At 37.6% G+C, this 25,869-nt stretch overlaps 1 protein-coding gene across 6 annotated transcripts in view; it reads right to left on the bottom strand.

Moving 5' to 3' along the window:
• Positions 1-25,869, bottom strand: part of LOC123260037 (dystrobrevin beta) — an 822,761-nt gene that overhangs the window by 197,814 nt on the left and 599,078 nt on the right. For 4 of the 6 annotated variants that reach the window (XM_044720962.1, XM_044720963.1, XM_044720965.1 and 1 more), the window contains one exon: positions 6,902-7,047. The exons of 1 other annotated variant lie outside the window; for it this stretch is intronic. In XM_044720962.1, the coding sequence (XP_044576897.1) occupies positions 6,902-7,047 (146 nt within the window). Of the gene's footprint in view, positions 1-6,901; positions 7,048-25,869 lie in introns of those variants that run through there. One more of the 6 variants, XM_044720966.1, reaches the window with a different exon arrangement.

The raw sequence follows: 25,869 nt of genomic DNA, 5'->3' as shown, positions 1-25,869 counted from the left end.
ATATACAAAGAAGACGTGCTCCGCGTCTTCAGCAGCTCCTGGGCAGGACGGGCACTCCGAAGAGTCATCGTGCTTAAAGCGGTGTAGATACTCTCGAAAACACCCATGTCCCGACAATGTGTGTGTGTGCGTGTGTGTGTGTGTGTGTGTGTGTGTGTGTGTGTGTGTTGTGGGTGTGTGTGTGAGTGAGTGTGTGTGAGTGTGTGTGTAAGTATTTGAATCGCTTATAACTTTTAAATGGCTAAACCGATCGGAACCTACCAAATGACGTTCCAAAGAGTTCCCTCAAACTTACATTTCCTGTGAATTTGAATTGATTCGGATCAATAGATTTTGAGAAATTTTGATAAATCTAAAAAAAAAAAAAAAAAAAAAAAACTAAGAAAAAAATTTTTTTTTAAACTGATGTTGTCAGTAGTGTCGAATTTCCACTCGCAACCCCTCTTTCTTCATTCTTTGCTCTTAGGGCAGGGAAAACTGGGTCGGTGCCAGGTTAACATCACTTCAGCTCAGTTTATGCTGCATCTTACGATGTCCTCTTCTGTTTTCCTGGTCCCTCTCTGAAATGTTATCCATCAGATAATGCCACGCGTTGGCAGCGATTTCATTCCAGTTTTTCTCTTTACGCATTGTGACGAACGAAGCTCATTCTACTACACTTATTTTTCTCTAAGTATTCTTTATCACGTTAGTCCACTAAAATATAATAACACTCATTCTCGCTTGTTGGGTAAATTATTAAACGGTAACAATTTATGATGGTATCAATAGAGTCAGCCTCCATCGTTTATCAAATAACAGTGAATAACTGCTTCTTTTCACAAAAGAATTTAATAACCGTATATCACTCCTGTCATCTGTATCTTAACACGCAACAAGATGGTTACAATCAATATCCTTATAACACCTCAGTATTGAAGAAATCATATAAAATCCTTCTAAAAATGGTCATCGGGGCTCAGATTGTCGGAAACTCTCGTCCTTGACAGTTCGCGGTTTCTAACTATAGATTTTTTGACCCGGTGTACTGTCATTTTAAGTCTGATACTTGGAATCGCGACGGATTTAACTATTTGCAGGCCAATTTTTTAGTATTATTTAAAAGCTCAGACTCCCGAAGGCTTTCGATCTAGTCAGTGCGAAATTCCATACTAAAGGGTTTAGTTACCCAAAGTATTTTCTCACTAAAATATAATATTGTAATTGAGACGAGTATTACTACCTGCTGACCAGCCTATTCTTTTAGTAGAAAGTTACTTATTCTCATTAAAGAGGCCTAGGTTTCTTGGAACTGGTGCTTTTACTATTTTCATTATAATTTAGGGTTTTACAATCCAAATCTATATTTATATAGACTCAATTTAAGAACCCTATGAAACGTTGTGCAAAGTTTAGTTTGTTAATTGTATTATAATTTCTAATAATATTTGTGCGTTTTCCTGAATTGTTATAATATTTGTTCAACTGTATCGATCAACTGATATTAAACCTGTATTAACGACTTAAGGGGTTAGGGGTAGTCAGAATTTTCAAAAAATCTATTATTTTTTTTTGCATTTTCGTTATGTGTAATATCTTAAAAATATTCTCTAAAAAATTTCAAGTTGATCCGATAATTAGTTTTTGAGTTATTCAACAAATAACAAAGAGAGCTCGGGTACTTCAAAGCGCTCGGGAGCAGATAGCTAGCGGCAGCTTCAAGAAACCTGTAACGGAGTACACGGGGCCTTCTTTACCCAGAGAAGGTCTCCAATCCGCGTGAGTTAGTTATCGACTGATCCCCCAGGGCGCTGTGCTCCGAAGCACTCGCGCCTCTAGCTATAAATTAGTGAGTAAATCCATGAGATTAAACGTCGGCGAGGAGAGTGAGTGGGGAAGACGGAGCGAAGAAAGAAACGCACCGACAAAGCTGAGAAGATTCATTGTGACCGAACAGTCAAATCTAACGGTCGCACAAAAGTTAACAAACATCAAAGCACAGGTAATTATTTTTATTTCGCTCAAGATACAGTGGAATGAAGCGATACAAATCAATTAATTTATTGCTTGCTAGGCCTTCTGCCAGCTTGCGTAAATTGATTTTAATTAGTGATAATTTCTAATGCTTATTTGTGGTTACAGATTTTGTAAAGTATTCGAGAAACGAGTGACGGTGACCTGGGTCTCGCTGCCAAGTAGATTCATCCACCAAGGAGGGACTTGTACCAGCAACGACGACAAGAAGTTGTATCTCCTCGAGGGAGTTCATTAGCGTCGTAAAGAAAAACTCCACGTACAAATAAAATGTCTCAATAATCTCTTGGTGATGCGGTATCAGCCAGGCATTGAAGTCGGCTGAAGGTCATCGCCATTTCACGTTCGGTCACAATTATTAGTTTAAGTATTATTTCGTAGAATTTACTTAATTATTATATTGAAATTTATTTATTAGAATTTACTTGGAATATTATTTGGGATATTATTTAAAGTATTATTTAAAATATTGTTTAGAATATTCTTTAGGAGGTTATTAAGAATTTATTAAAAATAAAATTCAGAATGAAATTAAGAAAAGTCCAGAGTAAAATTAAAAATGAAGTTAAAAGCAAGCCAGGAATAATTACTAAATAGTTAATTAACAAAACCAGGAATTATTTCGGATTGTTAATTAACTACGTAGGCAGAGTTTGGACTGACTTTACCAGGAATAATTTCGGTTGGTCATTTCATGACTTCGGTGCCATGTAGAACAAAATGTCGTTGATAATCGAGTTGGTCGGATTTATTTAATTAATTGCTGAAAATAAAATCAGTAAAATGTTTTAGAGGAACTTTAGTAAAAATCATTTGAAGTAAAATTTATTAAATTCCGAAAAATAATTTATAATAACATTTAATTGTTTAAAATAAAATCATTTGCAATAAATTTAGAATCAGTCAAAATTGCTAGAAAATTGTTCGTGTAAATTTGTTAATTAAAAGTAGAAAATAAAACTTGTAAAAATTCGTCAGAGAAAAAGAATTACACCAAAAACTTGCGACAGAGACGCAAGCGAGACCGAGCGAGAGCGTCAGCCATCTTGTTCCGCGTGAAGCGCTGGGTAGAGGACACTCAAGGTCGAGACTAAAATCGTACTGTGTTGCTAGGCAGAAAATAATCCTCGAATAAAATAAAATAAAATAAATGCTAAGTTTTTCGTGCAACACAATAGAACGTAAAATAAAATAATGTAGAGAAAATAAAACTCGATTATTGAATGACAAGTAAAACAGTTTAGTAAAAATTAATTACATAAAATCAATTGATGAATTTTAGTTGATAACAAATTAAGTTCTTAATTAAATAAAATAATCTAGACACAAATTATAAGTATTCGGAGAACAACTAAATAAATAATTGACGAATTCTGGTAAAATAAATTATCCAAAGTAAAATAATTTAACACAACAACTTATAAAATAAATTAAGTAAATTCAATAAGAATAAAATTTCGTAAAACTCGGATTTAACCAACATTGTTGGCAGATTATTAAGACCTCTGTCATTAGATTTTAATCTATTAATTCAAGATACGAAGACCTCTTGTAATTAAATAATTATTGTTGTATTATTAAGACCACGGCAATAAATCAGTTAATGATTTTAATTTGAAATTTGGAATTGGATTAGGATTTATGAAACAAGTTAGGAACTCGGATTTAGCAAATTAATGAATGGAATAAATGGATCTAGGTATTAAATCGGATTTCATTTAATTTTGGGAAATTAAATTTTGTTAAATTGGAAAATAAATATATAAGTTTTAATCTGTAAAGTCCGGGGAAATGTTTAGTGTGTTTGGAAATTTAATTAATAGTGTGGGTGGGTTAGTGTTAAGTATTGTAGTGTTGTTGCTTAGGGATTCATGGTATCCTCCTCTGCTCACTTCCTGGGCACACTTAGAGTCCTTTGCATAGACGCCCAGGTGGGGGTGCAATAGGCATAAGTATTTGAAATAAATATTGTGGGTGTGTGTGGAATAGAAAATATTATTTCAGTGTAGCCTAGGGATTCATGGTATCCTCCTCTGCTTCCTGGGCGCACTTAGAAGCCGTTTTATAGACGCCGGATTTGGGGTACAACGGTAGTAAGATAGAAACCGCAGTATAGACGCTCCATATGAGGGTACTGTTCGGGAATAGACACTATGATAGAAACCGTGATAGGACGCTCCATAAGAGGATATCATCGGGATTAGTTTCATTTAATTATTTTGTAAGCGGTTTTATTGTGTATTAAGGGTTGGTTAAATAAAATGGATTGTAAAAATGAATTTCTTGTTATAATTTCTGTTTCCTTCCTGACAATCTCTTACGACCCTGAGTGTTCACTCCATGTTTTGGGCCAGTTTCTGGATACTGTGGGAAAAATCCAGTGGCACCTTAAATAAATTAAGAGGCGACCAAGAGAGCGGTGGATCCCCGTTTCAAACCCCCTTTTAGGGTTCTATTGTCATCCATGAAGTAAGATGTGTAGGTGGATTCAATCAGAATAATAATGAGAGCTTCAACCAACTAGTATGGAAAATATGCCCAAAAACCGTGAATACTAGTTCTACTATCGTACAAATTGCTACATACATAGCTACTTGTATATTTAATGAAGGTACAAATTCATTATTAATGATTATGGATACCCTAGGACTTAATTGTGGGTCTAATTCCCATCGGTATGCTGAAAAATTGAATGCTGCACGTGTGAAAGTGGTGGCAGATCAGCGCGCCAACGACAACACTCGGGAAGGCAGAATGCTTCGTAGGCAACAGCAAATTGATATTTTGGAAACTTCCACAATGGCTGAAGAACTATTATATGGCTCAGGAATAGATGACTCGATGTAAATAATTTAATAATTCGTATTTCTGTACGTGAATCTAGTGTGAAACTTTAAACGCGTTTTTCTCGAAACTATGTTTTTTGAACTGGTGACAACTGTAACTCGAAAACCGCTCAGTAGATTTTAATAAAATTTATACAGCTTTTAGAATACATAATAAACTCGGGCCTGATCGAAGGATTTTTTTTTTCAAAAATTTCGATTTTTTAAGACCAATTAACTGTTGATTTTTTCCCAAAAATCTAGATAAAAATTTCCAGAGGCCGCCATTTTGTTAATTTTTGAAAAAAAAAAAATCCTTCGATCAGGCCCAGGATTATCTATTTATAAAACTAATTTTTTCATCCGATTGATTTTAGATGAATCTCCAAGGACTTATGATTGTCACCGCAAGGACTTTTTTTCGGAACTGGGTCAACACAGACAGCTATAACTTTGGAAATAAATTTTTTTTTTTTGAAATTTTCGTGACTTCAAGTCAAAACATTGTATAATAATGCCATATTACTACTTTTGTAAAATAACATGATTTAAAAGCAAAAAAAATATACTGAAAATTCTCATTTTTTTCGTGCCTCTGACTACCCCTAACCCCTTAAGTGATCCTGCAAGTACAAGTTAAATATATCACTCATGTGTGCGTAAACAATCATATCTTTCATTTACTCAACCTGATTTCCAACTATACATTAAGAAACGAGGTATTCCCGAGTATCTATAATTCACCAAACCCACCTTCCTCTTGTTTTCCTTTAGTTCACTCACTACCCTTGACCCTAACCACGCGGTTGCAAACGAGGTTCTCTTATGGTATAAGCCGCTCGATATTATTAGAAGAGGTAAAGATATAGTGCTTCTGCCAGAAAATACGCGATCAATAAATTATTTCATAGCCTAGGAATTTGGAATACTTTGAATAGATAAGCGTAAAATAATCTGATCGTCAAGGAAATAAATTCTTTATCTAACTTTTTAATTAATCAACTGATTTTCACGCGGTAGGCGGCGATCGGTGTGGTTTTTTGAGCTCTATGAAAAATTACAACAAAAAATTGATCTGATGAAAAATTTCGGAGTTATTACAAAAAAACACTATTTTCGACAACGATATCTCACGAACGCATCCACCGATTCTGACGCTTTATATGGCGATCGATGCGGGTTTTCAAGGTTAAGAGCTGTTTAGTTTTTGAAGTTGATCGGTTTCGCCAATTCGGAGATATTTAAAAAAAATGAAAAAAAAAAAACAACTTTTTTTTCACTTTTTTTGCAATTTCTCGAAATCTACTGGTCCGAATCGGTTCCAACTTACATAAAATCTAAGTTTGGCGAATCCCTTTCGAATGACACCAACCGCGATGAAATCGGTCGAGCCGTTCACAAGTTACGAGAGGTTTACACACACACACACACACACACACACACACACACACAGACGTACGGACATTATCGTGAAAATAGTCAGGAAAGCTTCCTAGAACCTCGAAACGTCGAGACCCGATGAAAACTCGATTTTCGAAAAATGGAGTGAAACCAATAACTTCCCGATTTTTGGAAATTTTCAATTTTCTTAGTGGAAAGTTAAAAAAATATGTAAACTAGGCCACTGATAAGAAATACGGACCCAGTTCATCGAATTCTTAAACTAATAAAAAAGGTCCGGTCTTCAAATATCAATTTTTTTCGGGAGTAATCGTTAGTACATCCAAAATGGGGTGACATCCGGACGTCCACGTACAATTTTTTTCAAAACGTTTTTTTTTTTTTTTTTCAAAATAGCAATATGAAATGATTTTAGAAAGTAAAAAATGGTTTAATTTAAGTGTTTTTTCGGTGTTCATCTACCTATATCATCGTATAAGTGTAATATGCTTGTGATAGAGGCATTTAAAGATTACAAAATAGCTTGACCTTGACGAATCGAGTAGAAAGCACAACCTCACGCACTGCGCGCTATAAAACGTGCAATAGATCGTTATTAGAATAAATCGATTGACTAGCTGATTTGGATTCATTAAAGTAAAAGATAACAGTAAAAACCTTACCTGAATTTAATTCTCGTACAAGTGTAGACATAGCATTAGTGACACTATCCGCAGCAACTAAGAGATCATTCCGTAGTGACCTGCTTAACGTGTTGTTAGCACTGCTGGAACCACTGTCTGGTAAACTATTCGTTCTGAATGCTGATCTAACAATAAAAAAATAATTTTTAGTATCGTTAATCGAACTTTCGAACTTTTAAAACATTGTCATTAGAAGAAGTGCCATTCGGCAGCCGAAATGGAAGTAGACTTCCTACTTAAATAAAATCACAACACTAATAATACAAATACGGTCAAAACCGTTTATAACGATATCGCCTATAACGATAAATCACTCATAACAACTATGGTTAAACCATCTTTTCGAAGAAAAACATCGCTTATAATGTCTAAGACATGCTTTTGCACTTGTATTTGTGTATGTTTTTCAGTTATTATATCTATGATGTCACATATTTTTTAACAAATGAAAAAGACGATGTGTCTCTGGTACAGTTAGGACAAACGCTCATGCCATCATTGACAACTTTAGAGATAGACAAGTATTGAGGTAGACAACGAGGTAGTTGTATGCTCGTCAATGAGTGACCGGTAAATTTTAGAGGATATTCAACATCATGACACGATGGTTGAGAATCACAATGAACAAGAAAATGATAAATAATTTGTAATACCAACGGCTAGAAAAGCACTAACTTCTATTAACGTTTTAAAAAAATTAGGAAAACGTTTGACCCTAAAGGCCATCCCTGCAACTTCCCACTAATTCCATACTTGAACGCTCAAAATTGCGCTAATTACGTTTTTGAACTCTTTGAACATAAATTTTTAAGATTGAATTGATCAAACAAGGAATTTCAAAGTGATTTAAAAAACACTTTTTTCGGTTTTCTTTCGACAACGATAACTCACGAACAAATCAACCGATTTTGACCGGGCTGACGACGATCGAAGAGTTTTTTTTTTTTTTTAATTTTAAGGGCTAATTAGTTTTTAAAATCTATCGGTAAAGCCGTTTAAAAGTTATTTTGAAAAAATCACAATTCAAAAAATTTTTTTTTGTAAGTTTTTTGAGATTTTTCGAAATCTACTGGTTCGAATCGGTCCAAAGTGTAATCAAAATCTAAGTTTGCCTTCAAGCCCTTTTGAATAGCACCATCTGCGAAGAAATCGTTCAAAAGTTATAAGAGGGTCACATACATACACACATACACACACACACACACACACACACACACGCGCGGAGGATAGCGTTGTTCGCGTCCGTAGGTTCTGCTTTCATACCCTACTTTCATACCCTTCTGCTTTCTTTACCCAAGGGCAACAAGAAGAAGAAGCCGCTGTCTATGCCCAGCCCTTCCTCAGCAATTGACAAGCCAGTACAGAAAAAGACAGCTCAGGATAATTCCTGGACCAAAGTGACTTGGCAAAAGAAGAAGAAGAAAAGAGATCAGGAGCCAGTGGTACAATCGACTGAAGCCCAAAACCAGTCAAGTAATGGTGGCTCTAAGAAGCCGAGGAGAAAGAAGGCAAGAACAAAGACTGTGCTTGTCCAAACAGCTGAAGGGCGAACGTACGCCGATCTCCTCTAGGAAATAAAGGCGAAGGTTAACCCAACGGAGACTGGAGTAGAAATAAAGTCTAACAAACAAACGGAGTGCGGGGGCGTTTTTCTAGAAATGCCGGCGTACTGGTGGTCACAAGACATAACAGAACTTCGAAAAAAATGCGACAAGCTACGTCGGCTAGCAGCGAGGGCTGCGAAACGCTCCCTTAATCAAGATCTACATGTGAACGAGTACAAGCAGACCCAAAAAAACCTAAACCGGGCTATCAAAGCAAGCAAAGCGAAATTGAAGCAAGAGATCTGTAACGACCTTGATAAAGACATTTGGGGTAAAGCGTACCAAATTGTCGTCAAACGACTCACCACGGGAAAGAAGACATCATGTGAAAAATAGCATAACACCTTTCACTACCAGGGAACTGCAGGACGTGGCGAAGACTCTTAAGACAGAAAAAGCACCTGGCCCTGATGGTATCCCGGCATTAGTGATTTAGATTGTAGCCCTGGAATACCCAGATATACTACTGAATGCTTACAACGCATGCCTAGCAACCAGCACGTTTCCAGCGGCTTGAAAGCGGCAGAAATTAGTTCTGTTAGACAAAGGTAAAGGTAGCCCTGTAACACCTTCGTCATTTAGACCACTCTGCATGCTCGACATTGCTGGGAAACTGCTCATAAAGCTCATACAGAGAAGACTACGCAACGACATCGATCATGCTGAAGGCTTTGCCACAAACCAACACGGCTTTTGGAAAGGACGATCGACAGTCGGCGCGATCCAGAAAGTCGTAGGGACAGCGAGAGAAGCAGGGTCTGGTAGCCTCAAAGCCCGTAAGGTGTGTCTTGTCCTCACACTATACATCAAAAACGCCATCAACAGCGCGAATTGGGGTGACATCCTAGATACTTTGGAGCACAAATTCGACGTGAAGCCAGAAAATCTGGCAATAGTTTATGACTCTCTCGACAAAAGAACAGTGATAGTGAAAACGACGGAAGGCCTACAAGTACATGACATAACGGCTAGCGTACCGCAAGGTTCAAACATGGGGACTGACCTATGGAACGCGGACTATGAAGAACTCCTGGAAATCCCGTTGCCAAAACAGGTGCAACTCACGGACTTCGCGGAAGACGTCGCAGCTACGATAGTAGTAGACAGTGCCGAGGAGGCAGAACTACTGGTTCGGGAAACCATTGACGCAGTTGAGAATTTGCTCGAGAAACATCATCTGAAACTCGCCAAGCAGAAAACTGAGATCGTCGTCTTGACTCGACAAAAGTGGTTCCCAAAACCTTTCGTTATCGACATGGGCGGAACAACATTGACATCTACAAGGGCACCGCGTTATTTAGGAGTAGTGATCGTCGAAAAGCTGTCTTTTCGAGAACACCTCGAAAACGCTTGCGCAAAAGCTAACAAGACAATACCCAACCTGTCGAGAATTATGACCAACATGGGAGGTCCACGAACCAGAAAAAGAAACGTGCTTCTAGAAGTAGTCCACTCAATGCTACTCTATGGAGCGGAGATATGGGCAGATATTTTTAAATAGAAGACCTACCAGTGCAAGATAGCGGCAGTTCAACGACAAGGAGCGCTCAAAAGCAGCCGTATTGGTCATAGCAGGAGCCGCGCCAATCAACTTACTAGCATTCGAGAGGATGAAAATCTACGGCGTCAAAATAAATGGTGACAACTCTAAGAAGGCAAGAGCAAAGATAAAGAAGGAAACGCTACATGAGTAGCAGGACCGGTGGACAAGCGGGGAAACACGCAGCTGGACGGCACCCTTGATTCCGAACATAAACGTCTGGCTTTCTCGGAAGCACGGAGAAACGGACTTCTTCCTGATCCAGCTATTCACGGATCATAGGCAGTTCAATGCCTATCTTTTCAAGATGGGTTTGCACAGCTTACCAACGTGCAAATACTGCCCAGACAAAATTGACAACGCTGAGCACACGTTCTTTGAGTGTGATCGGTAGAAGGACGACAGAAGCAGCACCGAAAAAACGATTGGCACCACGCTCTCCCCTGAGAGCTTGGTAACCTGCATGCCAGGGAAAAAAAGTTTAGATCTGCTCTAATCAAATTTGATCTGAGCAAATCAGATTTGATTTAAATTTAGATCTAAGTAGATATGGAAAGATGTAATTTGATCTTCATAGATCAAACCAGATCAAGTTTGATCAAAATGAAATTGAGAAGTAGATATGAATAGATCTGTTCTGATCAAACTAGATCCACTCTGATCAAATTAGAGCAATCCAGATCAAATTTGATCAAAATGAAATTGAAAAGTAGATATGGAGAAATCTGTTCTGATCAAACTAGATCCGGTGAGATCAAATTAGACCAATCCAGATCAAGTTTGATCAAAATTAAATTAAAAATTAGATATAAATAGATCTGACTTGATCTATTGCAGATCTATATAATCTTGATCTATATAATCTATGCAGATTTAATTTCATCTGATTATTACGCGGGACAAAAAAATTTAGATATGATAAGATCAAGTTAGATCAAATCAGATCAAGCTTGATGGATATATGTAATCATGAAGAGCAGATCTACTTAAGTACGACTTTTTATAGTTTATATTCTAATAAATAGCTCTTACAAATACACTAACTTTGATCACGTTTATTTTATTTAACACAAATTATAACCGGATCTTATTGTTTCAATCAAAACTTTGAGTATTTTTCTTTACAATCACGTGCATGAAACCTGGTGTGAACTAATTTATTTACTCGTAATTAATCATCAAAATTGTTAAAGATAAAGAATTTTCAATTTTCAAAAATTTATAACTCAGAAACTATCAACTTACGGCAAATTCTAAGAGTAATTTTGATCTTAAAATTGCCTAAAATATTGAAAAAAATATCCGATCTCAAAACAAATTATTTCTAAAATAATTGTTTAAACAAATGGCTATAAACAATAGATAGCCCGGGATTTTAGAAAAATAGCAGCGATATTCGGTTTCAGCGGGTCAAAATAAACAAAGTAATTATATTTTGTACACCGACCTCAAAATTTTACGAAAAGATAATACAGCGCCCACACTATTATCTGAAAAGTAACTCAGTCAGATACTTCTAGAAGCTGAATAGTACGCTCTGGGACTCACATGCAGGAGGACTCAGGTTCGAAATTCCCAACATAGCAAATTGTTTTTCAACGATAATTCGACTTTAAATCATAAAAAAATTGATATAAAATACATAATTTCTAATTCGCAAAAAGAAATAAAATAAATTTTACTATTATTTATCTATGCCTGTATATATGTATGTGTGTGTGTGTGTGTTTTTTTTTTTTTTTTTTTGAGGGGGGAATCCTTTTAGCGGATTGCAGGCAAAGCTGTTTCGCCTGGATATGTGACGACTCGACGCAGCGTCATACTAAAACTCGACGCTGACGCCCCTACTCACTAAACCCTAAACCCCTTAACGCCGTCAGGCACTGCTTCATAAGGGGAGGAACTAGCTACTGCTCTTTCTTCTGGTGGCTAAGGTGTTAACTACCTTCCTTCTATTTTCTGATATTTGCTCTTCCTCTTTCGGTGGAACGCAAGTCTTTGAGGACTTCTGTTGCAAACGTGTTGGTAGCGTTCAAGGCAGCTTCTGATGACAACATTGCTTCCACTAGTGAATCTGGTTGCATTCTCTGGTTCAGGATCCTCTCCAACTCTTCAAGCTATGAATCGAAACGAGGAAATACAAAGAAGACGTGCTCCGCATCTTCAGCAACTCCTGGGCAGGACGGGCACTTCGAAGAGTCATCGTGCTTAAATCGGTGTAGATACTTTCGAAAACACCCGTGTCCCGACAACACCTGCGTAAGATAGTCATTGACCTCGCCGTGATTCCGGTTAAGCCAAATGTCGATCCGAGGTATGAGACGGTGCGTCCACCTACCCTTCTCTGCAGCATCCCATTGTAGTTGCCATCGGCCTATGCTGTTCTGCCATTCTTCAATTCTAAGTTCTTCAGGGCTCAGTGCAGTTGACCTTTTTCGTTGATAAAAGGCCCATCTTTCCTCTGCTAGAACTTTAAGAGGTAGTGTTCCGGCAATGACGCACACTGCTTCTTCTGATATAGTGCGGAAGGCACTAGCTAATCATAGGGGACTCAGTCGATATACTGGTCCAGCTTTTCTCCATGATTTCTGGGTTTCCAGTGCATCAGCCCAAATGGATATTCCGTAAGTGAGCACTGATGTGACTACTGATGACAATAGTAGCCTCCTGCTCTGCATTGGGCCTTCGATGTTAGGCATCAGCCGTGCGAGACTAGCCCTCACTACTGACGCTTTAGCACTGACGTGTTCCACCTGCTGCTTGAAGTTGAGTCAGACATTCAGCATCACTCCCAGATAACGGATAAATGGTTGTGATGTGATTTCTTGTTCTCCGACTCTCAACTTGATAATTTCTACCATTTTCTACTTGTGATGAGCACTGCCTTGGTTTTATGTTGAGCTAGTTGCAAGTTCACCATGTCCATCCACAACTTGACTCGTCTGAATGTAATATCAAATGCCATTTCTATCTCTTCGAGGTGCTTTGCGACGATCACGACAGCTACGTCATCCGCATATGCTACAAGTTTGACTCTCGTAAGCAATGATATTCTCAGGAGGCCATCATACATGATGTTTCATAGCAGAGGACCTAAAACTGATGCCTGTGGCACTCCTCCGGTGATTTCGTACACTTCCGAACCGTTTTTCGTGTTATATTTCAGAACCCTATTCATGAAGTAACTCGCTACCATTCTGCGAAGGTATCCTGGTACGTTTTTTTCTTCTAGAGCCCGCATAACGTAGTCCCAGTTTGCGGAGTTGAAGGTATTCTTGATGTCCAAAGCAGCTACCAAGCAGTATTTCTTCTTTCTACCCTTCCATCTCGTTCCGGTGATTGCATCCTTGGCTGTATCAACAACCAATTTGATCGCATCCAGAGTTGACCGTCCTTTTCGGAAACCAAACTGGTTCTCTGCCAGGAGTGGATCGACTACAGCCTCTATTCTCTGATAAATTATACGCTCGAATATCTTGCCGGCCGTATCCAACATGCAGAGTGGTCGGTAGGATGACGGTTCTTCCGGCGGCTTTTTCCCCTTCGGAAGTAGCACTAGCCGTTACTGTTTCCACTTCTGGGGAAAAGTCCCTTCCTTCAGGCATGTATCGTAAACGTCCAGGAATAATGCAGTTACTGCTCTGTAACAGGTTAAAATTACCCTGCATCGATAAGTCGCCAGAGATCGATAACTATTCGACTAGCACTGGTGCACCTCGATCTTCAGGCCTAAAGAGAGAGTAGAAGGGGGTATTTTGGGGGTTGTTATATAGGTGAGCCAGGCGTTGTGACAGGGAGAAGTAGTGTAACCGCCAGACAGTGTGCCACAAATCAAGAAAAACCGATCCCCGGAGTAGTTACGAGACGACAGAAGCCAATAACATCTAGGACTCCAATCTCGAGTAGTGAGTTAGATCGTCGTATAATCTAACAAGGTATCAATAAAGAATTATTGAATAAAAAAATTTATTAATTTACTCGATTAATTCTAAATCATTCTGAACATCTGGAAAATCGGTTTAGTTACATTTATTTTATTTCATAAAATGAAACCGAGAATTAAAAGCTTCGAGAAAATTCTATTGTCTTCTCACGGATTAGCCAAGCGTCGGTTGAATTTTACAACGCAGTTAACGTGTACCCAAGGTCAAAGACGACTATGCACTAACGAATGCCGGCGTCCATTTTAAGCGCGCAAATTCCTGGCAATTATTTTACAAGACGAGTTATTAAGAACAATCGAATTATTATTATTTTATATTATTTATTACAAGAAAATATTAATTATTTAACATTATATAATTTATTGAGAATTGGCTATTGAACTTCGACGCAATTAAGATTGAATACCCGTGGATAATTTTTCGTGAATTTATTTTACATTGAGATAAATTGTTTTATTAATTATTTATAAATCGAAAAATTCCACGTGGTCATTTTATATATTGAACTATTGAAAATTAAAATTATTATTCTGTTGTAATTGTTTATAAAAATATTTAACGGCGTGGATTAAGTCCCAGAAAATTAGTCAGATTTTATAAAGAAATATTTTTAAGAATTTATTCAAAATTTAAGAGTAGAAATTGGAGTAAAAAATTTACGTCGAATGATCCGGAAGATTTATTTAATGTTGAGTATTAAACTCGTGGTTAATTTGGAATAAATTCAAGCATCGGTTATTAGTGTAGATTTTTTTGAGAATTAAATTTTTAGTTGTGAAAATGGTTTACGATTTAATTGTTAGCTAATGACTGAATTAATTAAGCAAAAAGTTTGACGTAATAATTTTCTGATCTTAAATTTTGTAATAACTTTTATAAGTCAAAAATAAAAGTTATGTAAAGTCAGAGTGTGTGTGTGTGTGTGTGTGTGTGTGTGTGTGTGTGTGTGTGTGTGTGTGTGAGCAGGTTAGGTGTGAGAAGATCGTGCGGGATATGTGTGTGTGAGTGTATACATTCTCTACTTGTTGATGTTTTGCCGAGTAGAGTAGTTCGTACAGTCTAAGAGCGTGAGGGTCCGGTGGACAGCGCGACGTAGCTAGAAACTGCAGTAAAGCGCTCCTCATGAGGGTACTGTAGGATTAAGAATATTTGTTAGTTATAAGGAATTTACACATCGCCCCCGTATACGATAGCCTCTGTACGAGGTGCCTTGCTGGCTACCTAGGTTAAGTTGAGTTAGTGGAGTTCGTAAGTTCAATGCGTAGGAATTCACACATCGCCCTCGTATACGATAGCCTCTGTACGAGGTGCTTTGCTGGCTACTTAGGTTAAGTTGAGGCGTTGGTTTTAGCCCGGAATCCTCGGTAGTAATAAGTCGTAGTGTTAAGTTAGTCTTAAGTGAGTCAGTGTACGTGCGAGTGAACAAGTTGTTATTTTATTTTGTTGTTTATAAATTTTTTGGTACCGCTGTTAAGTAAAAATTTATTCATTTCAGATCACTTTCCTCCACTCTCTCTCCCTGTAGATAAGCTCAGCTCTGGTTCCGGTTCCGGGAACCGCGATTAAAAATCCCGGTGGCGCCCTTTTATTAATTAATTTAGATTTATTTGTTAGTTTTATTATTTCAATTAATCTAATTTAAGGGGCCAATTGAGTGGAATAAGCACCCGTTACAGCCCTAAGGATTGATTTCAGGGCAATATTAGGGATTCCGTCCAATCCCGGTGCCTTATTGTTCCCTACTCGATTGCCAGCCTGTATTAACTCGTCCAACGGGTTCCATGCGTTTTCATTCTCGGACAAAATATCCCCGACAAAATATCCCCGGACAAAATATCCTCGAGACAAAATATCCTCGCGACAAAATATCCTCGTGACAAAATATCCTCGCGACAAAATATCCTCGCGACAAAATATCCCCGTGACACAATATCCCCGACAAAATATCCCTAATAAAATACGAATTATCGGGAACTAACATATGATTGTATACGCGGGTAATCGTGTTGCGCTCTTTTAACATGATTTTTGTGTGTATTTATTCGATAATAAACTAACACAAACGCGGGTAATCGTGTTGCGCTCTTTTAACATGATTTTTGTGTGTATTTATTCGATAATAAACTAACACAAACGCGAATAATCGTGTCGGAGATATTTTTTATTGGGATATTTTGTCCGGGGATATTTTATTGGGGATATTTTGGCACGAGGATATTTTGTCACGAGGATATTTTGTCACGAGGATATTTTGTCTGAGGATATTTTGTCTCGAGGATATTTTGTCCGGGGATATTTTGTCGAGGATATTTTGTCGGGGATATTTTGTCCGAGGATGGAAACGCCTGATACCCGTCCAACGTGATAGTTAGGATGTCATCAGGGTCGAGCTGATCCAACTTGTAGGTGAATACCGGCTGTTGGGGAAACAGCGCAGTAACAATCTTCTTTAGGAGCTGTGGACACGTAGGTGATGGCATTGTCTGGCATTTCAGGTGGGTCATAACCACCTTATACGGTCAGCCCCAAGGATCTTTCTCTACTTCTGCAACCAGTTCCGTTCAGCAGCGTCTTTTGCTTTCTTTAATGGCTCTGTTTAGTTCTCGACGGGCCTTTTTATACTCTGCCAACAGCTCTGCGGAGTTAGGTCGTCTGTAGCCACGCTGAGGTTTTCTTCTTTTTTTAAGATACTCTGAACGTAGAATGCTAATGTGTTCGTTCCACCAGTGCACCGAGGGTCTTGAATTCATGCCACGTTTCCGAGACATACTGGCGCCGCAAGCCTGGGTGACTCTTTTCATTAGGTCCTTGGTCTTCTCTTCAGTAGTTTCTACGATGATTGGATCGCACTCTAGGGCTACTACTAAAGCAGTGAGGTTGAGAGATTTAACTTTCCACCCAACCGCGCTGGCGTTCCTGTTGACTCTTGTTAAATTCTGGCCAGTTGATATTTCCCACAGTATCGCACTATGGTCACTGGCTGTGTATAATGTTCAATACTTTCCAAGAAAAACTTCTTCAAGCTAAGCAACTGTTGACAAATGTAAGGTCGACAATTGAGTTTGCCTCTCTCTTAGTATACGTTGGCGTGTCACCGGTGTTAAGAAGGATCACGTCCAGTGTGGCCATTGCCTCGAGAAGTGCTTTTCCACGTGTATTAGTGAACTTGCTGCCCCAGTCTGATGCCCAGGAATTGAAGTCACCAGCTATTGCCACTGGAAAGTGTTTTTTTGCGTCCTCAGTTAGCTGATCAAGGAAGTCTTCAAACTGTTCATTAGAGAGACTACCTGGTGCATAGCAACTGTAAAAGCGGAGGCCATCTACCCATGCTGCTACGAAGCCGGCTTCTTTATTGTTGACTGTTCTCTGAAAAGGACATTTACCGCAGGACCAGATGACAGTTAGTGCTGTTAGAATCCCAGGGTTAATTACTCAGGTGTCTATAAGGCTCACTCATAAGTGCTACGTATGCCTTTAATTCGCGCACAGTTTGCATAAGCAGGTCATGCGCAGCCTCAGAATGATTAAGGTTAAGATTCTCCTTCTTAGACTGTACTTTCTCCCAATCAGTCGCCTTCTTAGGTTCGTCGCTCTGCCCTGCCAGTTGTTAGGGAGGGCTTTTTTTCAAGTCCTTCTTCGTTGTGACTTTGTTGGTTGTCTCTGGCGAATTTCGGTCCTTTCTCTTCCCAGGCCTTGTGTCAGTTTCACCCTTGTCCACAGCAGCAGATTCGCCGTCACCGTCGGCTCCAGTGTCCATTGCTTCTTCCGTCTCAACTTCAGTTTGAATGCGTCGTCGTGATGACTGCTATTCCTCGTCCAGTTTCTTGAATCTTCCAAGAGCATTGACTACACCGGTGTTTTGGTCTTTATCTTCTTGTGGATATTGACCTTCATTTGAACAAACTCTTGCAGCTCAATGTCAGCTTTTCAAGGCGCTCCAGCGCTTGCGTGCTCTTTATTTCAGCGCTTGCTTCAATCGCTGCTTGTTGGGCATGAAGCCCATTTCACTCTTGTTTGTTTCCCGTAAATTACTCATACTTTTTTGATTTACCAGCGCATCGTACGGAGTAGAGCGGGTTGTCATAACTAGGAACGGGTGTACCCTCGGAGATAGTACTCCTACCCCAGTTCCCTGAGGCCTAGCCGACACTTAGCCAGTCTCGGAATACACGGACGGACTAGACTCGCTCAGAGCTGTAAAGATTTCGATCTCTAACACTCACCGCGTACTTCCTGATCAAGGCCCGAAGTGGCTGGCTCCTGATCCACTACTGCAATTTACACCTCGGCAGAGCAAGCTCACATCAGCCGTAGTCTGCATCGTCGGAAATAATCGACACGGGTTCCGGACACTCCCAGTGAGTTACAGCAGGGAACAATCGTCTTGCTAGGTCAGTTAGTGTGACCAACATATGATAGGGAGAGTATCGTCCACGGGAGTGTATTTTATTTGGCTAAGAGACCTAGTGTCATCCATGGACAGCGAGCGTTCTTCCATCCGCTCCGGGGAGACGCGCCTGGTAGCAGTTTCTCCTCTGCCGCAGATGTGTTGTGTGTGTGTGTGTGTGTGTGTGTGTTTTTTTTTTTTTTTTTTTTTTTTTTAGGGGGGGGAATCCTTTTTACGGATTCTAGGCATAGCTGTTTGGCCTGGATATGTGGCGACTCGACGCAGCGTCATACTAAAACTCGACACTAACGCCCCTACCCACTAAACCCTAAACCCCTTTTTCTTCTTTCCTCTAATCCCTCATGGAAACCGCCGTCAGGCATTACTTCGTGAAGGGAGGATCTAGCTACTGCTCTTCCTTCTGGTGGCTAAGGTGTTAACTACCTTCCTTCTATCTTCTGCTATTTGCTCTTTTTCTTTCAGTGGAACGCAAGTCTTTAAGGACTTCTGTTGCAAACGTGTTGGTAGCGTTCCAGGCAGCTTCTGATGACAACATTGCTTCTACCAGTGAATCTGGTTGCATTCTCTGGTTCAGGATCCTCTCCAGTTCTTCACGCTGTGGATCGAAACGAGGACATACAAAGAAGACGTGCTCCGCGTCTTCAGCAGCTCCTGGGCAGGACGGGCACTCCGAAGAGTCATCGTGCTTAAAGCGGTGTAGATACTCTCGAAAACACCCATGTCCCGAAAACATCTGCGTAAGATAGTAATTGACCTCACCGTGATTCCGGTTAAGCCAAATGTCGATCCGAGGTATGAGACGGTGCGTCCACCTACCCTTCTCTGCAGCATCCCATTGTAGTTGCCATCGGCCTATGCTCTTCTGCCGTTCTTCAATTCTAAGTTCTTCAGGGCTCAGTGCAGTTGACCTTTTTCGTTGGTAAAGGGCCCGTCTTTTCTCTGCTAGAACTCTAAGAGGTAGGGTTCCAGCAATTGTGTGTGTGTGTGTGTGTGTGTGACTATGTGACTCGCTTATAACTTTTGAATGACTCAACCGATCGGAATCTACTAAACGGCGTTCAAAAGAGTTTCCTCAAACTTAGATTTCCTGTGAATTTGAACCAATTCAGACCGATAGATTTTGAGAAATTTTAAAAAATCTCAAAAAAATGAGAAAAAAATTTTTTTTTTGAAAGTGGATTTTCTGGAATAACTTTTAAACGGCTACATCGATCAACTTTAAAAACTAATCTGCCATCAAGCTTGGAAAACCACGCCGACCGTCGCTAATCCGGTCAAAATCGGTTGATTCGTTCGAGAGATATTTGAGCAAGGCCTCGTGACGTTGTCAAAATAATTTGGCAACGCGGGTAAGCTCAAAGATTCAGGGACTAGACTAGACAGAAGAACGAACGAACGAGACTTTTGTAAGGGGGGATAAGTGTTATGGCTCAAACAGGTCTTAAAAGTCAAAGAGCTCAAAAGCTTAGAAAAGCTATTTTTTCAAGCTCGAAGAGCTTAAAATTACACATAAATCGAATTTTTGAGCTAGGAGAGCTCAAAAACATCATAAGTGCAGTTTCATGCACCTAAGTATGGAATTAGCGGGAAGTTGCACGGATGGCCTTCAGGGTCTACCGTTTTTCTCATTTTTTATAAATTGATTCTGTTTCAATCGAACCAGATCTGAACAGATCAGATTCAATTTATTCAGATCAAATTTGATCTGGACAGATCTGGCCAATATGCAGATCTGCTTAGATCTGATGAATTTGATGTGATTTGATCAGAGCAGATCTGAACTTTTTTTCACGGGTGATCAAAAAAAAAACTGGTCAGCTGTCGCAGTCTACGCGCAGCGCCTTTTTAAAGAAAAAATCGCAGAAAGGAACTAAAAACCAGTAGTAACCAGAAATCGGCGTCGTTAGACGCAACATAGACTGGATTGAAGTAATGCTAACACGGTTCCGATCTAGTTTTCCCCTTAACATTTATGGGGAAAAGAGAGAGGAGGATGTTTAGTCGGTATTGTTGCAGAATAATATTGACTTCTGAGTCCGACATAGCCAGGCAAACACCTAGTCCTGGCACCAACACCAAGTCCTGGCATACGTAAGTGTATTTTACCTCCTCTATTAAAAAAAAAAAAAAAAATTAGGAAAACGGTTGACCCTGAAGGCCATCCCTGCAACTTCCCGCTTCTTTCGTAAAGAAGCGCTCAAAATTGCACTTATTACTTTTTTAAGCTCTTGGAGCTCAAAAATATAATTTCCGTGTAGTTTTGAGCTCTCCAAGCTTAAAAGTCTGATGGAAGTTTAATAAACACCATTTTTTGAATTTTCAAACCGCAATAATTTTGAAATGAATGGACCGATTTTCACGTAGTTAGCAGCATTCAACGCAGTTTTTCAAATTATATGATAAATTTTTGAATATAAATTGATCAGAGCGGAAATTTCAGTGGAATTCGAAAAAAACAATTTTTTCGATTTCGTTCGTCAACTTGACTCACGAATGAATCAACAGATTTTGACCGGCTTGGTGGCGATTGATGTGGTATTTCGATGTTAAGAGCTGATTATTTTTTGGCTTTGATCGGTCAAGCCGTTTAAAAGTTATGAGAGGTTTACACACACACACACACACACACACACACACACACACACACACACACACACACACACACACACACACAAATACATACATACATACATACATACATACATACATACAGGCACCATCTCGGGAATAGTCAGGAAAGCTTACTAGGAACTCGAACCGTCAAGATCTGATGAAAACTCGATTTTCGAAAACGGGTTGAAAACAGCAACTTCCCAATTTTTGAAAATTTTCAATTTTCTTAGCTAGTTAAAAATAAGGATGACGGTTACGGTAAGTTAAAAATTAGGATGACGGTTCTCTAAAGGCCTTCCCTGACACTTCCCGCTAATTTTGTACTGAAGCGCTCAAAGTCACACATTACGTCTTCGAGCTCAAAAATATAATTGATAACTTTAATCGCAGTTTTTCTAAGACACAATTTTTTGAATTTTCAAATGGCAATAACTTTTGAATGAATGAATCGATTTTCACGCAGTTGGAGGCATTCGATGCAGTTTTTAAAGCATCATGAAGAATTTTCAAGTTTGAATCGATCGAGCCAGGAATTTCGAAGAAATACCGAAAAAATACTTTTTTCAGTTTTTTTTTTCGACAACGATAACTCACGAACGAATCAACTGATTTCAACCGGGCTTACGACGATTGACGTGGTTTTTTTATCTTAAGAGCTGATAAGATTTTAGAATTGATCGTTAAATCCATTTAAAAGTAATTCCAAAGAACCACATTTAAAAAAATTTTTTTCTGTAGTTTTTTTGAGATTTTTCAAAATCTGCTGATTCGAATTGGGCCAAATTTTGAATTTTCACCGGAAACGCCCAAACTAAGCTTCTGTTAAAAAATTCTATGAAAATCAAATCCATCGTCTCCCTCTAAAATATCTTAGGAAATGCCCAAACACGGCCCCTGTCAAAAGCGGAACTCAAAATTCCAATTTTAAAAGGTTCTCCACGGGAGTTACATTTCGGCACACCTTAATATATATATATATATATATATATATATATATATATATATATATATATATATATATATATATATATATATATATATATATCGGCCTTTTAGTAAACTTTAGTGTTGACATTTATAACCTTTCACCGGCTTTGATAATATCCTAAATATATCAGTGTCTCAAAAAATCGAATATTTTTTTTTTCCAATGACCATTGAGAAATCGTCAGAGTATCTCTACAAGAAGTTCCTTTGGAAATATGAGCTCTTAATATTAATATTTAGAGGTAGCGTCATGTAATTTCTATTTATCATTTAAATAACATAAAACTATATTCTTTTAAACTTTGGAATTTTGTAACGTGACAACGAGCAATTTTATAGGTAAAACTAAACCCTTGCCTTATGGGAAATTGAATGTTCTACAAAAAAGGTCTGATTATAATTTTGCGTTAGTCAAACCGCTTCAAAGATATCAAGCCTCAAACTTCAAACTGTTTAAAAATATGGTTTGTTTTTTTCTCAAACACAAGAAAATCAATTTATAAGTATTAAAAACCCATAATTATTAACTTTAGAATAATAGTATGCATAAATTCAATGGAATGGATATCCAAAATTTTTAACAATTTGACAAATGCTAATTTTTATCAATTATTAGCGAAAAACATTCATTTATGGGTCATTCCAGGTCAAATCAAACAATAGTTGGAAACAAACCCTTCCGATTTGGACAAATTTTAGTCAGAAGTTTTCTTTTATCATAAAACGAAGTTCTGCGAAAAAAAAAAAAAATTTTTTTCTTCTAAAAATTAATTGAAAATGAAAATTTGTTTTGTTTTTTGCAACTTCAAAATAAGGCAAAGTTATGCGAATACATAGTATATTAATTTTGAGCATTATAAAATTTGATACACGACCTAGAATTATTAAATAATAAATTAGTTTCAATATTTTTTGGACATAATCATGAAGTCAGGCTTAACACATAATATAGTTCCTTATTTTTTCAACGCATGATATATTTTGTCCGTTTCTTTACTTCAATTACAGTTTTCAACGCCAAATACCTCAAACAGATATCAATTTTCAATAAAAATCAGAAATAATGTGATGAAAATATCAACTTTTCTTTGTTCTTTCGAATACATGTTTGCTTACAAATTTCTGCACATTAATATTTCTCAATCTCAAATTTCAAATTAATTAAATGTTAATAAAACGATAAATGGCGTCAACAACTTTAGATGAAGTGAAAAAAGGACAAATAATGAATTATATCATGTGCTAAGCCTGACTTTAGATTATGTCCAAAAAATAAAAAAAAAAGTTGAAACTTATTTATTGTTTAATAATTCCAGGTCGTGTATTTAATTTTTTAATGCTCAAAATTACAACACTATGTATTCGCATAACTGAACCTCATTAAGAAATTGCAAAAAACCAACAAAAATTTTATTCTGAATTTACATTTTTGAAAAAAAAACAGTTCTAAAATTTTCAGGATCTTTTAAGATCAGTACAATGTATTATACAAAAAAAATTGAGTCAAAATTTTGATGTCGATTGTCATTTTTGACGATGTTCAAAATTTGACAAATTTGGCATTTTTCAAAATTTTTTTTTCCAAAATATTTTTTTTTCAATAGCCCCAAGTGTCCCCTATCAAACAAACGAAAGTCTATTTCTGTATCTATAAAAGCGTTCGAGATATTACAAAATCAGAGGTTGGCAATAGCCTAGTCGGCTCGGTGCCCGCTTTTCGAAAGAGTGGGACCCGGGTTCGATCCCGGCACGCACCAATATTTTTCAGTGATTATAGATAAAAAAAAAATATGTGCGTTACGTTGCCAGCCTCTGAACGTGGCAGAGATAGCCGGGCGGCACACGTCTGACTTGAGCGATCACCCATTTTAAGCAACAACTTGAATGAGTGACCGCTCTAGTCAGCGTTGGCTAGCGCGAGGGATCTCTGTACACTAGGATAAGAACCTAATGCTTCAGTGGTCGATAAAGAAGAGTTTCTTATCAATCACTGTAGACTTAGCCCAGCTCCGACTGTACTATCATGGGTTTTCTCTGTGGTTTCCCCATGATTCTGTTCCAACAGCCTGAGAGGCAAGGTGCAGGGTAAATACGGTACAGAAAGCACAAGTCTGACCACAGCCGCAAAAATAAAAGCAGGAAATTCGATAATAAAGCAGGAAATACAGGTTGAGGATATAAACAATTGTAAAATGTAACAGAGTTATTAAAATAACTGTACATCTGGAAACAATAAAAAAAAAAAAATAAAAAAAAAAAAAATATTACAAAATCAAAATTGAAAAACTGGAAAAATCGCAAAATTTTGAATTCGCATATTTTTTGAAAAAAAAAAATTTATTTTCCTTTCGCAGAACTTCGTTACATGATAAAAGAAAACTTCTGACCAAAATTTGTCCAAATCGAAAGGATTTGTTTTCAACTATTGTTTGATTTGACCTGGAATGACCCATGAGTAAATGTTTTTCGTTAATAATTAATGAAAATTAGCATTTTTCAAATTATTAAAAATTTTAAATATCCATTCTATTGAATATATGCATTTTATTATTCTAAAGTTAATAATAATGGGTTTTTAATACATATAAATTGATTTTCTTGTGTTTAAGAAAAAACAAACCGTAAATTTTAACAGTCTGAAGTTTGAGGCTCGATATTTTTGAAACGGCTCAAATTACGCAAAATTTCAATCAGACCTTTTTTGTAGAGCATTCAATTTCCCATGAAGCAAGGGTTTAGTTTTACCTATAAAGTAGCTCGTTGTCACGTTACAAAATTCCAAAGTTTAAAAGAATATTTTTCTATGGTATTTAAATGGAAAATAGAAATTACATGACGCCATATTAATACCAATATTAAGAGCTCATATTTCCAAAGGAAATTCTTCTAGAGATACTCTGACGATTTCTCAATGGTCATTGGAAAAAAAAAATATTCGATTTTTCGAGGCACTCTGAAAACGTTCAAATATTACGTGACGTTTTTTTTTGCAATTTTTTTACCCCCCCCCCCCCTGCCCCACCGTAACTCATCGTAACGATTTGGAACCTACCCTTCTCTTATTAAAACTTGTTACGTAACATTATTGACGTATTTAGAAATATGTAGAGTAAATAATTTTTTTACTATGATGCAATGAAGTAATGCCCAAAGAATATTTTTTTGTAAGTTTTTAACTTTCCGCTAAGAAAATCGAAGATTTTCAAAAATCGGGAAGTTATTGATTTCACCCCGTTTTGCGAGAATTGAGTTTTCATCAGATCTCGACGTCATACTAAAACTCGACGCTAACGCCCCCACTCACTAAACCCTAAACCCCTTTTCTTCTTTTCTCTAATCCCTCATGAGTCATTCCATCTAAAATTGTCTAATCAGCAAAGTCGACTCATTTTAGATTTTGGTGTAACTTTGAGAAACTCTTCTCTAGGGTCCTAAAGAACAAAATTTACACAAGTTTGATTTTTACAAGCGCTTGTTTTCGCCTATTTAAATAAAGACTTTTAAAAATCGATATTTTTAAGGCTTATTAACTTTTACTGTGAAATTTTTCTGTTTGAAGCTATCTGCATGATCAAGATGGAATTTACAGTGGGAAAAATAGTAGTTTAAGGGTAAATGAAGATAATTGGCTCGGACGAGTCCTTTAAATATAAGCAGCGTGCTGAAAATGAGTGTTTTTTAGTCATTTTTCGTGAATTTCAATCAACTCTAGCGTCTTAACTGTTGAGAATTAAAAACTCGTGCTCCGCGGGAATTAAATATATATATCATAGACAAAATTCAGCCACAAGTTGACTTGAGCTGCCCACTCTTCATAGAAGGAAACTTTGCTCGAAGTTTTGAAATTAAAA

Source organism: Cotesia glomerata, linkage group LG2, assembly GCF_020080835.1.
Source record: "Cotesia glomerata isolate CgM1 linkage group LG2, MPM_Cglom_v2.3, whole genome shotgun sequence".
Lineage (NCBI taxonomy): Eukaryota > Metazoa > Arthropoda > Insecta > Hymenoptera > Braconidae > Cotesia > Cotesia glomerata.
Note: the sequence above shows the minus strand (reverse complement) of the source record. Positions and strands in the feature narration are given on the sequence as shown.